Below are 16,183 nucleotides of genomic sequence, written 5' to 3'. Positions count from 1 at the left end.
TAACTAACCTGCACATTGTGCACATGTACCCTAGAACTTAAATTAAAAAAAAAAAAAAAAAAAAAACAGAATGCCACCCATCTACTTGCCCATTCTCTTTTCCATATGGGGAAACAAACCATCCTTGATGACTCAGACAAATGAGAATGGCACACAAGTATATTCCCTTAGAGTATTTATTTATTTACTCTGTAACAGTTCACATTTTAAATAGTGCTTCCTGACAATATACCAGCTGGCTCTTCTCTAATAAGGGCAATAAGGATAGCAATTCACATTCAGGGGATTAGTTTCACCATACCACAACATTTGGGGGATGGCAAAAACGGGGTCTAAGGAAAAGGGAGGGTACTTAAGGGACAGAGGAGGGGAAGACCCTTGCATTTGCAGAAGTCATTACTATTTCTCAGTAGTGGTCATATTGGCTTTGCTGGCAACCCCACGATGGGATTAGAGAAAGAAAGGAGCATTTCCTATCTTAGACACCGGGGTGGGTGGCTGCCTGCAAGGAGAAGGAGGTTTAGGGACACATTTCACAAGAAACCAGCACCCACATTGGTCAGATGAAGCTTCCTCAATTTTCAGCCACCACTTACACCTTTCTGTACCGGCTGCAAGAGGAAGAAGAAAACTAAGCGTATAACGTTGTTTCGCAAGGAGAGATTCAAACTCATAGTCCAAAGAATCTATGTTAGGTTAGTTTGCAAATACATCATGAAGAATTCAGAGACATTAAGTTTTTCTAGCTTCCTCTCATCTCATTCTGGGATTTGCCCTGCATCAACACAGTCCTCTCCCCAAACAATCCCACCAAAACAGGTCCTCATTAACAACTTCATGTTTCACTGCCGCATAGAGCGGCTGGCTTCCCAGAAAGCTTTAACATGACAGAGAACCAGGTGATGCCTGGACAGCTCAGTCAGACCACAGGACCACCACCCAAGTTTTGGGTGTTCAGCTGCCTATAAATTAATCCTTCAAATTCTATACTAAACCAAAGTAGGTCCCAGGCCCTTATACTCAAGTAGATTCAAATCCCAGAAATTATCTGGAATCATTTCCATACTCTGGGAGTATCTTCTTAATCCCCCAAAGTCAAGCTGGACCCACAGAAGACTTCCAAACTGTTGAAACCAAATTTGCCTTCAGGATCTTAAGGCAGAGGCACCCAGAAACCTGAGAAGGCCAATCTGAAGCCAGGCAACATGCCTGCTTGGATCTACTGCTACCAACCTCCTGTTACGTCATAATGCCTGTCAGTGGGTAATTAACAGAGATCCCTTTAAATCTGGACTTCATAATTTTCTACAATCCTTTTACTAATACAAGCTAAAAGATACAAGCCCAGCCAGGCACAGTGGCTCATGCCTATAATCCCAGCATTTTGGGAGGCAGGGGCAGGTGGATCATCTGAGGTCAGGAGTTCGTGACCAGCCTGGCCAACATGGTGAAACCCCATGTCTACTAAAAATACAAAAAAAAAAAAAATTAGCCAGGTGCGGTGGCAGGCACCTGTAGTCCCAGCTACCTGGGAGGCTGAGGCTGGAGAATCGCTTGAACCCAGGAGGCAGAGGTTGCAGTGAGCCGAGATCGTGCCATTGCACTCCAGCCTGGGCAACAAGAGCAAAACTCTGTCTCATAAAAAAAAGATACAAGCCCAGGTAAAGAGAGAACCTGAGTTGCACTCAGGGAAGACCTATCAAGGTTATTCAAGAAGCAGTTTTCCATCTGCCAATGTTGAATTTTCTGCTATATAAACAATGACCTAAAAGTTTAAAGAACTTAATTGAAGCAGCAGATTGATACAGAAGAAAGGAGGAGTAAGCACTGGAGATCATTCTAAATAACTTAACCATTTTAGAGTATTTACAGAAGAATTTTCCCAAAATACAAAGCTTCAAAGGCTCTATAGGAAAGGAGAGATGCAGGACAAAATGGTTGCATCCTGGACTCAAGTAGCAGAAGCAAAAGTCCGGAAACATATCCCTGAATAGAAGAGAAAGCAGAGTGAGGGGAGCTAAGGAGGATGCCCTATAGAAAAAGATGCAGAGAAGAGATAGAGCAGGATAAGGACATCAAAGGCTCCTGACTTCCAGTTCTCCTCTAAGTTGAAGACAGCATGCAAACATACACTTCTGAGGTCGCCACAGAAAAAAAGATCATGACTGGCAGAACCATAAGAGCCACATATAACACAACATGTGGACTTGGTCAGAGATGGGTCACTCAGACTACATCCTCTTGCTCCCCTTGTGATAGGAATATGGTTATTCTTGTGGTCACTTGATAGACATGGATGGAAAATCTAAGGAAATAAGATATAAAACAAAAGAGATGAAAATACTTGGATAGCTAACTCTGTCTTCCACTATAAATCTTTCGCACTCTGTCTACAATTTGGAAGTAGCCAAGGTACAGGTGGAAAGAATAAGGAGAGAAATAAGTGGCCCTCAAAATCAGAGGTAGGGGATCTGGAAGTCTCAAAATGACCAAACAAACCAGATATATTTCAGAAGGACAGGAAACTGGATCCCTGAAACTTAGGACATACCTGGAAAATAACTTCACCACAACATTAGAAAATACACACACACAGCATAATGTACAACAAAATGTTTCCTAGTCATAGACTTCACTGGCTTTCCCAGCAAGACTTCATAAATTAGACATACCAAAAAAATAAAATACTTAAGAGAGTCACATTTCCAAACGATCCACGCAGAGTTCCTAGAGGGAGTTAATGCAGGGACTGAAAATGTAGGTAAGACACCCCAGCCAAATAGAACATGCTGCCGTCAAAGACTCCAACATGCCTTCCCAAGCCTTTACAACCATCAGGGAGGCGGTAAATGAGGATGAAGTCTTCTCTCCATAGAACTGATTTTACAGTGACAGGAGAGTAGAGAGGGCATCCACTCTGTTCATTTCTTCTGCAACTGAAGATTCCATCAGATTAGATCTATGGAAAAAGAGTTATCAGTGACTATTGTTTTTCATGGTAGAGATGTTCAAAGAAAAGCAGGAAAACTAAAGGTCAGAATATTCAACTATTTTCCTGACCTTTTCTTTAGCCCCAATAGTCTGTAAACATCTCCTCCTTCCAGAAAGGCCCAGAAACTTTGTTATTTTCCATGATAAGCTTTTGAACTTTGAACTAGACTATAATATTTCTTGGGAGTGGGGGTGGGGAGGGAACATTAGCATTTTAAGCAAGATGACTCTTTGTAGTTTGTAACTGCTACAAGCCCTGCATGATGTTAGCATCACTAGCCCCAACCCAGAAAATATCAGTCGTAGCCACCCCTGTCAGTCATTGGGACAATAAAAACTACGACCCCACATTGTCAAATGTCCCCTAAGGTAGATGCTATTATTTCCAGCTGAAAACAACTGAGAATCATTTCTTCATGGTCAGATAGGAAATAGTGTTGGTCCAAAACAACTGTCTTGATACACATCTACTCAAGAAAGTTCCCCATTCTGCCACTTTCTAAAGGACAAAGCTGGAATTGGTAGTATTTGTCCTAAACCCTCAAGAGGAACAATATTTCAGCAGCCACTCACCTCGTAGGGAGCTTCGACAAACTTTATCCTAGAGAGAAATCTTCGCAGCTCCCCACGGCCAATTTTGGGGGTAGACTCCTGTAGCTGAGCCATCTGGCCCTCCATTAGTGCCCACCGTAGACTAAGCTTGCTGACCACCAGGGCTGCTGGATGGCCTTCGGAGCTTGGACCTGTTGTCCTGGTAACATAAAAGGCATCTTTCCAGAGGTCGTTAATTCCAACTGAGGAAGGACAAAAACAAGAGCAGTTAACATGGACACATACTGTCTACTAACAGGAGAGGGGTTTGGTTCAACAATACATTTATTTACTCATTAGTTCACACAGGAAATGTCCTGAGCACTGAATAAACAGAAGGCAACGAGCTAGCCCACGAGTGCAAACTGGGGAAGGAATGGATGCCAGTAAAGCAGCACATTCTTCCTTGTCTTTGCGCCTTTACTCCTCTGAAGCTATTTCCAAAAAACCCAACTCAGGAACAGAGAGAATGTGCCCCTTGTGGTGAGAATTCAGTAGAAAAGAGAGCCCGAAACGCTAGGGAGCCTGAGAATTCCCAGACTGTCAGTGCGCAGTCACAGAAGCGATTTACCTCGCCAGCGTTTATTTTGCCTCATCTTTAAAATACAAATTGTAATAAAAATGGTGTCAAGAGTCTTAATTACCATTATTTGATGTTCACTGAATATTTTATGCTCCTGTTGAAAAAACAGCTCACTCAGATCTAATCACAGGATTTTCCAAGCTCACACCTCCCTGCCCCCACCCCCCAACCAGTGGACAGGTGTGCCTGCAAGTTCCAGGTAAGCTCTGTTCTTCCCCATGTATCCCAATAAATCGAGAGGGCTACAAACGCCAGCTGCAGCCCAAGGCCAATGAGTTGGTAAGTAGACAGCCAAGTCCATAAGTAGCAAGAGAATGTGGAAAGAAAGAAAGGAGCTGTGGCCATCTAGTCCTCTTCCACTCCTGCACCCCCTGACCCCCCAACAGGAACAGCAGATTCCATGAGGGAAGGAATCGCCGAGAAGATCTCCAGACAACCTAGACTAGCAGCAGCACAGGCTGCGATCCCAATGTTTTGGTTTTCTGAGTTGAGAGTCTCCCATATAGTGTCCCATTTTATTTACAATGTTATTTAGACAGATACGTAAAGCAGAAGAACACTTCCAAAATGTTAATCGTGGTTATGAGTGGCCAGATTATGGCCAATTTTTCTTTCTGCCTTTGATTTTTCTTCTTTCTCTGATTTCTATGCAAGGTGCATAGTTATATTCAAAAAAAGGTTTTCTAAATCAGTGCCCTGGCAAAACACATTCTATCTCCATCATGTCCTCCCCAGTTAATTCCAAATCCTAATCTCTGAGTGGGTCAAGGAACTAGTCTTATTTGTAGTCCCAGCAGCTGGCACAGTGCCTGGCATACAGTTGATGTTCATTAAATGTCTGCTGAAGGAGTGGCTGGATGAATCACACCTTACACACTCCTTGGAATGGGACGCACTTTCACCTCCACATTCAGAGCATATGGGTTCTCACCCTGTGAGCCCAAGGCTTCCACCCAAAGGAGCATTCCAGAAAAGCCCGAGGCACCAGGGACACCAGGGAAAGTGCCCTGCTGTCGACTGAGAAGCACACATCCTTCCCTGGGTGGGGCAATGGTCTCATCACACGCAGCCAGCACCTACTCTCCCACCATCTGTGTACACAGACTCCCGCTGGCACCGGGACTCACCCTCTGAAGCCGTCACTGTGCCGGTGGTGTTGGCCAGATCCAGAAGGATGGAGGGGAACGCAGGATGCAGGAGGTAAAGGTGGTGAAGGCTGGGCAGCTCAGTTCCTAGGATGATATCCTGACAATGAACCGCAAAAAGGAAGAGCAAAGGTAACTCTACATTCCCACACATGACAGTCCGCAGGTGAAAAGGCAGAGTAGAAAATGGTGATTCCTCATTCCTCTCAGATGCTAATGCCTGATCCTAACTACAAGAATGTGTTTGAAAGAAACTCCCCTGTATAAGAGACATATTTCAAAGAGCTCAAAATACTAATCACTAACTCTTTCAAACCACTATCTACAGCTGGAAAATGCTTTCTCCCTTGTAAGAAAAAAAAGGCAGGCAGGCCAAGCACAGTGGCTCACGCCTATAATCCCAGCACTTTGGGAGGCTGAGGTGGGCATATCACCTGAGGTCAGGAGTTCGAGACCAGCCTGGCCAACATGGAGAAACTCTGTGTCTACTAAAAATACAAAAAAAAAAAAATGCTGGGCATGGTGGCATGTGCCTGTAGCCCCAGCTACTTGGGAGGCTGAGGCAGGAGAATCACTTGAACCCGGGAGGCAGAGGTTGCAGTGAGCCAAGATCGCACCACTGCACTCCAGCCTGGGTGACAGAGAGAGACTCTGTTGCAAAAAAGGGAAAGAAAGGAAAGGAAGGAAGGGAGGGAGGGAAGGAAGGGAAGGAAGAGAAGGAAGAGAAGGAAAGAAGGAAAGAAGAAGGAAAGAAGAGGGAAGGGGAGGGGAGGGGAGGGGAGGGAAGAAGGAAGGAAGGGAAAGAAAGAAAGAAAGAAAGAAAGAGGCAATGTGCAGGCCCCAAGAGAGGAATCTGACATGGAGACTTCCCAGTCTTCTGCTCATGGAAGTACTAGAACACTGGTTGATCCCTTGCAGCAGATGGGGCTCTGTGGAGATGAAATCTATTTATGAAAACACAGTAAGCCAAAGGTATTTCCTTTCACTGGTGTCAAAGCCAATTGCAAGCATCGGGCTAAAAATTACAAAAATCTTATCCATTCCTGAAATGAATGGAATGTTGACCAGACAGAGGCAAATCATCAATTATAAAACAAAAGTTCCAAGGTCTGAGTGTCAGTCTTCAAACTCTCTACAGCAGAAAAAATGCACATTGGGACTATCTTCATCAGTATGATTTCTATGGGGGGATGGGACTTGAGACTTGGCAGGTACATGAGTGTGCAGCTATGCAGTTGTTAAAGCACAGAAGTACACCCATGTGGGTTAGTAAGTGGCTGCTCTCCAGAACTTCCCAAGTGCCTCTCCTCCCCTGGGACTACCTTGGGCCTCCTGCAGTAGAGGAAATGGAAGCTCTGAGGGATGAATATTACCCCTGCTTCCATATGGCTACATGGGAAGAAGTCCCCAGGTGAGGAGAAGTGTGAGCAGGAAGCTTGCAACCTCACTCTCACCACATGCCCACAAAGCAGAAGAGGGCATTTTCCACACACCCTTAGGATCCCAGGTACAACGGGACAGATCTCTGGCTCAGCTAACATGAGAAGAAAACAACCAAACACCTTCCTCACTGCCTACAAAATGAACACAAATTCCTTAGCATGAAAAGCAGTCTTACACCATTTAACCAAAATATGCCTTTTCCAGACTAAACTGCAATGACTCACCTGCCCACCCCATGCTGCACAAATGTTTGATCATCACCCTCAATCCACGCTTCACCCTACTCTGCCTAACCGTTGCCAATCTTATTTGCCCCTTAGACTGCCTAACCACCCTCTCTACCCCATCTCCACACATTAAAACACTTATCCTTATGTGCCCACCTGGGCCCCCTCTTTGAGGAAAAGCTCCCTTATTACCCTAGGCAAAATTAATATCTCCTTTCTTTTGTGCTTCCATGTAAACTTATTACTTGTACCTCTATTAAAGCATTTGTAACATGGCGCTTTATTTATAGAAGACTACATTTGAGACTTATCTTGTCCAATACCCTCATTTTATTATACTAGGGGTCTTCGAAAAGTTCATGGAAATGCAGATTATGAAAAAACTACGCAAGGACTTCAAAATTCTTTTTGCACCAAAATAAACTCATACTAAGTTGTTATAACATACCTGAACAGGAGCTAGTCTGAGGCACCAAGAAGGGTAAGATATCAGTTTGAAAAGAGCCTCTATCAAAGTAACTCGAATTCTGCCAAAAGGTTGAAGCAAGAACATGCATCAAATTTATGGTGAATTTTGGGTGGAAGAATGGTGAAATCATTGATGCCTTCTGAAAAATGTATGATGACGGTGCCCCAGAGAAATCAGCAGCTTAGACGTGGATAGCTCATTTTAACGAGGGACAAAATGATGTTGGAGATTAAGCCCACAATAGCAGACCATCCTCATCAATTTGTGAGGAAAAAATTCATCTTGTTCATGCCCTAATTGAAGAGAACCAATGATTAATAGCACAAACAATAGCCATCACTGAAGACACTTCAACTGGTTCAGCTTACATAATTCTGGTTGAAAAATTAAAGTTGAGCAAACTTTCCACTGGGCGGGTGGCAAAACTGTTGGCCCATATTAGCTGCAGACAAAAGCAGGGCTTTCAATGGAAATTTTTAAAAAGTGGGATCAAGATCCTGGAAGCATTTCTTTGAAGATCTGTAGCAGGAGATGAAACATGGCTTTACCAGTGTGCTCCTGAAGGCAAAGCACAATGACTACAAGAGGTGGAAGTGGTCCAGTCAAAGAAAAGTGGAAAGGTCAACAGCAAAAGTCATGGCAGTATTTTGGGGGGATGCCCAAGGCATTTTGCTTGTTGACTTTAGGGCTAAAGAATGATAACATTGGCCAGGTGTGGTGGCTCACGCCTGCAATCCCAGCTCTTAGGGAGGCAGAGGCAGGAGGATAGCTTGAGCCCAGGAGTTCGAGGCCTGCCTGGGCAAAATCATGAGACCCCATTCTCCACAAAAAGGAGAAAAAAAAAAAAAAAGAATGATAACATCTGCTTAAAATCAGAGCGTTTGAGAAAGCCAAAGCTTTAGCAGAAAAGCACCTGGGAAAGCTTCCCCAGAGAGTTCTTCTCCACCACAGCAATGTTCCTACTCATTCCTCTCATCAAACAAGAGCAATTTTGTGAGTTTCAATGGGAAATCATGAGGCATCCACCTTATAGTTCTGAGTTAGCTCATTGTGACTTTCTTTAGTTTCCTGATCTTAAAAATTCTTTAAAGAGCTCTCATTTTTCTTCAGTTTATAATGTAAAAAAAGACTGCATTGACATGGTTAGATTTTCCCAGGACCCTCAGTTCTTTAGGGATGGACTAAATGGCTGGTATTAATGCTTACAAACTGTCTTGAACTTGATGGCACTTATGTTAAGAAATAAAGTTCTTTTTTTTTTTTTTGAGACGAAGTCTCCCACTGTCGCCTGGGCTAGAGTGCAATGGCATGATCTCAGCTCACTGCAACCTCCGCCTCCCAGGTTCAAGCGATTCTCCTGCCTCAGCCTCCCAGGTAGCTGGAATTACAGGTGCCCACCACCACACTTGGCTAATTTTTTGTATTTTTAGTAGAGACGAGGTTTCACTATGTTAGCCAGGCTGGTCTCGAACTCCTGACCTCGTGATTCTCCCGCCTCAGCCTCCGAAAGTGCTGGGATTACAGGCATGAGCCCCTGCGCCCGGCCGATACTTTTTATTTTTATATTTAATTACATTTTTCCATGAACTTCCTGAAGTCCCCTCATATGCGGGGAGGAAGTTAAAAAGTTAAGTAAATTGCCCATGGTCACATTGTTAGGGCATGTCAGAGTTAGAAATATAATCTAGATTTTAGGTAAATCTGATCCTCAAAATGAGCAAATATATTAGCATCTTCATTAACCATTAACGGATAAAGATCATGAGGCTCAGAGAAGTTGAGTGACTTGTTGACTGAGCCTGGTGGATGAATTCAGGATCCTGCCTTCATCAGGTTCCCCCCATTATCTTGGACCATCTGTCTTCTCTAGAGAGCCAAGATTATTTTCAGTTTATCCTTAGATCCCTACAGAGATCACAGTGCCTGGCACACAGAAAGTGCTGAGTCAAGATGTGTTTCATTGAACTAGGTCAGGGTGGGTCTTACTAAAAACTCCCAGGTACCTAACACAGGTAGCACCCTGCCTCATCAACCCCATGAAAACACTGCAGTGTAACATTTAGGACTTTCTAAAATCTGCCTTCTACGTGTCAGACGTTCTCTCCCATAGTTCCTCAAACAACCTCTCAGTTTTATGTGGTCAATGTCCCTCTCCAACTGCTGGCCACCCTCCCCCATATCCGTTCCTTCAGTCTCAGGGCATGCGCCTCAAAGCCCAGCCTTACCCCTCCCTGAAATTCTCTCTGCCCACTCCAGACCAGTCATAATGATTTCTCCTCTTCAACAATTGTAGCATATATGAATTGTCTGCAAATTTGGATCTAGCATCTTGGGAGGACTTTTTATTCTTTATTCAGCTTCCCCCTGTCAGTAGCCAGCAGTCAGGGGCTGTTGTCAGCATTCACATTCTCTGCTAAAAGGCAAAGGTGTGGCTCAGGAGGACACAGGGTTCCTGCTTTTCTCCACCGAGTGCTGACTTGTTTCTACCCCAGCCCTTGGAAAGTGATGGATCAAATAACATCTCCAGAACACAGTCAGCCCTGCAGAGCAGCTGCCATCTGACAAAGTAAAAAAGGGACCCTCCCAGGCTCACTCACGGAATTGGGAGATGCAGCTGACAGCCCTTCGGCCCAGAAGAGGAAGACAGACTTCCGGTCTGAAGTAACTGCCGAGGTGGCTGGCGTTTCTTTCATGTGACACGGAGCACGGTAACTCCAAACAACAGAGCCAGAGTCACCATCCACAACCATCATCTACAAAAGAGAAGACAGAGAATAAACATGGCCAGGCCTCAAAAAAGCAGCAGGCCCAGAAAATGCACACACAAAAATGTGCAGGTATTCAAATAACACAAACATTAACAGGTTGCACTTTTAAGATGCAAGCAAACTGGGTGTTCAGAGAGCATGAATAATGGCTAAGGACAGGACCTAAGCTTCTGCAGCCCTTGTTCCCATTTAATAGATTTCAAGAACTGCAAAGTTCTCAAGTGGGAAAGGGACATTCAAATCATGTAGTCCACCCCATTTTACAGGTGAGAAAAGCAGGATCTGAGAAACAGGAAATGATATGGACACAGGGATTGTCCACGATTAGGACAGTCCTCAGAGAGACAGCAGCAACTCTGCAAATGCCAACAGCAGCACCTTATTCCCCATAACACAGCAGCCACTCAGAAAACAATGGCCCAGTGAACACTGTCCTCGGGCGCGGTGTTCCCAGCTTTACGGATCTGACTCTTGGTGTCGTGGCATATGGACCTAGGGAAGTCTCAAATTTAAAGCAATGCTGTTTAAACAGGCAAAAAAAAAAATCCAAGAGGGAATTCATTGCTTAGTTGCATTTATCAAAGGATAATGATGAAGGAGTTCAAATTCATAATCCTGGCATATGTCTGCTCTTCACCCTAAATGCCTCACAAATCTGGAACCTCTCATTTACCACAATCCCCAAGAAGTTCCCCAATTTCCTCTAGCCCAAGTGTCTTTACTCCCTCCTACTCAGTGTCTCCACACTTCTATAAGTGGAAGACCTAACCTCTTTGGACAACTGCTTGCCCTATTCTTCCAGGCTCCTGAGTCCCGCCTTTCTGTGTCTGTACTCAGAATCTGCATCACATAAGTTCCTGGAACCAACCTGGCAGAGGCAAAATCTTCCCAACCAGCAGAGAAAGAAAAACAGAGAAGCACTTTAAGATTCCCTTTGGCAGTCTTGGGGAAAAAAGAAGTCTAGAGACACTGCACTAAAAACTTGTATCCACTCAAACACATATTTCATTTAACTGTCACAATAATCCTATGAAGGCAGGCAATATTATTACCCCTGTTTTATAAATGCAGAAACTGCAGCTAGGCAAGATTAGGTAATATGCCCAAGGTCTCCAATAAGTAATGGTGTCAGGATTAAAACCCAGGGCTGAAACAGTATCTCCACCTTCAACCTACTATACCTACTATACACCCTTCTTCCATTGTCCTCCCAGCACCAGTGAAATCCCAATCTGTATCGGAAATTCCTTTGAATTACACGCAGGCATTGGCTTTTCCTATATAGCACTGTTGGAAGTCTCTCCCTAACATGATGCTTTTATCACCGTATCTGTCCTCTGCCCATAACCAAATAGCCCTATGGCCTCCAAAGCCTCATCCAGATTCTGCAGCTGTGCTTTCGGGGCCCTCTGTAAGCTGACCTCATTCTCGTCTCTCTGGCGGGAGTGCACCTCAGCCCACCCTTATCTATTTAGCAAACCTTTTCTCTGCTCTCATGATTCTGCACATACAACCCCTGACCAACATGAGGCATCTCTTGCCTCCCTGGCCCTCCAGCTCGCCTGCACTCCATCTGCTCCCTGTGTTTCCGGTGGACCCCTGTGTGAACCTCCACAACAGCACTTTCCAGCATGTGGCAGAGCTGTGCAGTGACTTTGTCTTCATTAATTTTGTGTCTCCAGCATTCATTACAGAAGTTGGCACACATTAGAGGTGATGATAAAGTGTTTGTTGAATTCTTTTTCTCTCTCAGGGAACAGTGGGCAATGTATAGAAACAGATATATATTTCACAGTGAAAATGAACCAAAATGCAAGGTCAATAATTCAAAAAAAAAAAAATTGTAACTCTGTAATTCTGCTGTAATGTTAAAGAAATGAAAGTCATCTATCCAATCATTATATTCTCACAATATACAATTTCATATAATATCAAGGATCTATTCAGTGTCCTTGGAACATGCTCTATCCTTTCTGTGTCTGGGCCTCTGGTCTTGGTGCCCCTGACCTGGCATGTTTTCCTCTCCACATAAATATGACTCAGCTTTAAAAAGCCCTGCTTATATTTCCCTTCTTTATAAGGTCTTCCATAAAACCCCAGTCACCACAGACTTCTCTGAAATCTCAGGTGTAGCTGTGTGTTAAAGTATTACATTTCTGTATACCTGTCTTTCCCCACCAAGAGATTTCAGAAGGTTCCCACTGCCTAACTGTAAGCTAGGGATCCAGAACAAGAAACTCCTATATAGGAAGGAGATTATCCTAGAAAGGCTTCCAGTGCTCCAGATTTTAGCACTGAACTGTGAATTTTCATTTTATCCACTCAGTGAGACTCTGAGTTCTTTGAAGGTAGAGATCATATTATAGGTTCTTTTTATTCCCTGCTGTGCCTAGCAGAGGGTTGGACAGAAAGTATATACTTTACATATGCTTTGATTGATCTGAGGCCCAAAGTTTTACCTTTTTCATCCCAACTCCATCCTGTATCTGCAGAAGGAAGTCTAACGTCTGATCATCAGTGAAATATCCAGGAGTAGGCTGGCTGCAAATAAGGATAAAGTAAGCAATCAATAGTGAACAAGAAAAACAGGAAAACTAAGAACTCTCCCTCCCTTCTCTTGCACTGGCCCCAGATATAAGAATTGCAAGCAATTGTTCTGGACAATTTTTAGACATGGGAAAGTGGATCAAAACAGCAAACACAAGAAGGAACACACTGCAAACCTGCGCAGGCCTTGAAGTCTCAATGTCCAGTAAGGTGTCAGATTTTGCCCCCGAAGCAGCACAAGGCCTTGTCTGGTTGTAATCAGAAGGTTGCTGCAGTTGGAATCTGGTGCCTTCACCATCTGGAGTAGCTCAACACCATCACTGGGTTAAATAAGACCCCAACAGTTAGTCTCTGGCTTGAATGAGATTTCTGAGCCATTTATTTTGGCTTTTTCTCTCAGTATACATATACCTGTATACACTCTTACATTCATGCCCCACCATTATCTCATCAAGTGGGACACACTGTTGTTTCAGTTGAATCTCATTTTCTTGACCTTAGAAACCAAGGATCCCTAGAAAATTCCATACAAGTTCAAAAGGAACTCATAGGAGAAGTGTTCCAGTGCAATATCTCTCACATTGGATACTCTGAGAAAGGCAACAGAGTCAAAGATAATCACAGAGAAGGCAGACAGAGATCTGGACAGGAGGCCAGAGGTTGCCAATGAGCTTGGGCAGCAGCCCATGGCATACACTTCGCTGAATTTGTTCTTGCTCGGTGCCCCTGGGACTATTCTACTTAATACCTGTCAAATTCACCAAAACAACATGATACTGCCTAAAAAAATGCTAGAAAATGAATTGGAACTTCTGGTAGAAAAGAATGAAACAATTATTATCCAGGCTTGGGGTTAAATGGGTAAAATCCCCAGCATGTGACAAACTACATGCTTCTAGTTAAGAAATAAATAAAAATAAAAAAATAAGATTTCATGGACGCTATTCTCACTTCTGTCAAAATGAAGCTTCAACTAAGAGAAAAATACAGAAAAGAGTAGGTCAGATCCTTCAACACAGTTTTACAAACAGTTAGATAAGTCTATCTCCCTCCCCACTCTGACTCAGAGCCCTAAGTATCCTTCCTTGCATCCTACCTGAGGAGTGATTACACATGGTCACCAACACATAGATACCAACGCATTACGTTACCAAGAGAAGAAAATTTCTAACTCATGTTAACCAGATCAGAAGATAGTAAATTAAGATTAGCACTGTTTCCCCCAAACCTCTACCCACATATTCACCAGCCCAACCAAACTTAGAGACTCAAAGGCATGTGAGTTCACAGGACACCTCACTGTGACCAAGGACAGACATCTGACCTACCTGTAAACATCAATGAGCTCAGAGAGGTTGATGGATCTTCGCTTCTCCCATTCTGGCTCTTCTATCTGCAGAGAAGGTGGTGAGCTGTCTCGATTTTGGGCCTGAACAAAAATGTCCCGCAGGGCGACAGCCTGTATATTTCCTAGCACCACAGGAAGAACCAACACTGAGAATCTGAATTTAACAGAACTGTTCCATGGTGAGGATCTGAGCAAGAGACACAAAGCCTGACCAGATGGGTCTAACAGAGCCCACCCAGACTGGACAACACAGAACAAGTGGGGAGGTGATTAAGTGGATGCTGGACAAGAGTCTTCCCTTTTGAGGAGGCAGCAAAGGAAAGCAGAGTTAACAGCCTGTGATAGGTAGGGGACAGTGAGAGACCCCTGCATTAGAAGGCTCTGGGAAGGCTGGTGTCAGGAGTTCCTGAGCTTTCAGCCTGTCTCACAAGGAAGACCCCATCACATATGCCAGTGGGGAACAGGAGCAAAAAGTAGCCTTGCATCTTACCAAAGCCAAACAGGATGTAGACAGCCCCATTTGTTGTGATGTAAACCTGAGGACCAATCAGATTCCCAACTCCCACGATGTTGTACTTCACAGGTCGACCCACTGGACTTCCGGTCCGGCCGGACACCAGTAGAAAGCACAGATCTGGCTGAGGAAGTAAGAGAGGGGGGTGGAGTCAACAGAAGCCCTATCGTTTCCTAATTAAATGGCTTCTCCAGACAGTCACTGCCTCCTCATTAGCCACGGGTTCAGAAACACTCCCCCAAATTGGAAAGCACAAAGCCAAACCTGCTTCGCTTTATTTCCCTTCAAGTAAGCAAGTGAGGCAAATGTCCCATTGCCTCACTAGAGCCAGCAAAGGGCATCTTCAAAGCACCTCAGACAGTTTCTCTGAAGCAGAATTGTTGCTTGCAGAACAGTCTCCTGAGGCACAGAATTCTAGCCTACAGCTAAACATAGGATGGCTGGCCCCTGGGTCTTTACTTCAATACCAGAAATCCCCAGTAATATTTGGTTCCAGCTAGAGTTAATCCAGGCAGTGCTCTCCCATCAGAACACTGGATGTCTGGCCTGAACACCATCAACTTTATTCTCAAAGAGAGATCAGCAAACTTTTTCTGTGAAGGGCCAAATTTTAGGCTTTGCAAGCTAGATGATCTCTGTAGCAACTATTCTACTCTGCTGTTCTAGTGTGAAAGCCGTCATAAACAACACATAAATGAATGGGTGTAAGTATGTTCCAATAAAGCTCTATTTACAAAAACAAGTAGTGGGCCAAATTTAACCTACAGGCCACAGTGGCCAACTTCAGCTCTAGAGGATTTTCTTCTGGGGATAGAGTCACCAGTTAAATATGAGGATTTCACTGATATCTTGACTTCAGTAAAGCTTTTGACAAAGTTTATCATCATGAACTCTCTGGACAAGATAAAGAAATGTGCTTTGCCGTGTACCAGGAAAAGGTACTTATGGGATCAATAACAACCTAGAGGGAGGTTTTTAGAGGAATGTCGTAGCACTCTGCCATTGCCCCATTCCTATTAAACATTCTTATCAAAGACTTGAAAGAATAGAATTTAAGTTTATCACAAAGCTGAGAAGGATAGCTAATATGGCATAAGACAAACTCAAAATTCAAAAAAACCTTAGGCTGGAAGATGAGTCAAAATCTGCCAGAAAAAAAAAACTGGTCTATTAATAATTAAACATTAAAAGATATAGGTACTTTAACTGGTTACAAACAAAAAGCAAATCTTAGAAAATATATTATGATCTTTGTCTGCAAAAACAGAAATACAGAGTCTATATCAAAATAAGTAACTATTCCCTTAGGTTGACACATTGGTTATACTACAAATAAAATGCTGTTTTTAGATATAAGTACCACATTTTAAAAGAGATTTGGACAAACTAGAATGCAAAGGGAAAGAAATCAAGAAAAAGAGGGGTCTGGACTTCCTGGTTGCATGAGGAACAGTATAAGAAATGGGGATATTTAGCCTTGAGTAGCAAGCTTAGAGGGACTAGGCTAATGGTTAAACGGCTTTCCTATAGAAAGGGGATTAGACTCATTCAGAGTAG

General features: G+C 43.6%; 1 protein-coding gene across 2 annotated transcripts in view; it reads right to left on the bottom strand.

Annotated features, from left to right (window-relative positions):
• Nucleotides 1-168: 168 nt before the first annotated feature.
• FAM234B (family with sequence similarity 234 member B) overlaps nucleotides 169-16,183 on the bottom strand; it is a 37,101-nt gene continuing 21,086 nt past the window's right edge. For both annotated transcript variants that reach the window (XM_050748227.1, XM_050748228.1), the window contains exons 6-13: nucleotides 14,603-14,750; nucleotides 14,093-14,234; nucleotides 12,941-13,084; nucleotides 12,677-12,758; nucleotides 10,047-10,202; nucleotides 5,293-5,410; nucleotides 3,565-3,785; nucleotides 169-2,959 (exon numbers count right to left, since the gene is read on the bottom strand). In XM_050748227.1, the coding sequence (XP_050604184.1) occupies nucleotides 2,954-2,959; nucleotides 3,565-3,785; nucleotides 5,293-5,410; nucleotides 10,047-10,202; nucleotides 12,677-12,758; nucleotides 12,941-13,084; nucleotides 14,093-14,234; nucleotides 14,603-14,750 (1,017 nt within the window). In that variant the 3' untranslated portion in view covers nucleotides 169-2,953. The remainder of the gene's footprint in view (nucleotides 2,960-3,564; nucleotides 3,786-5,292; nucleotides 5,411-10,046; nucleotides 10,203-12,676; nucleotides 12,759-12,940; nucleotides 13,085-14,092; nucleotides 14,235-14,602; nucleotides 14,751-16,183) is intronic.

Source organism: Macaca thibetana, chromosome 11 (assembly GCF_024542745.1).
Source record: "Macaca thibetana thibetana isolate TM-01 chromosome 11, ASM2454274v1, whole genome shotgun sequence".
NCBI lineage: Eukaryota > Metazoa > Chordata > Mammalia > Primates > Cercopithecidae > Macaca > Macaca thibetana.
This window is presented reverse-complemented; position numbering and strand designations above follow the sequence as displayed.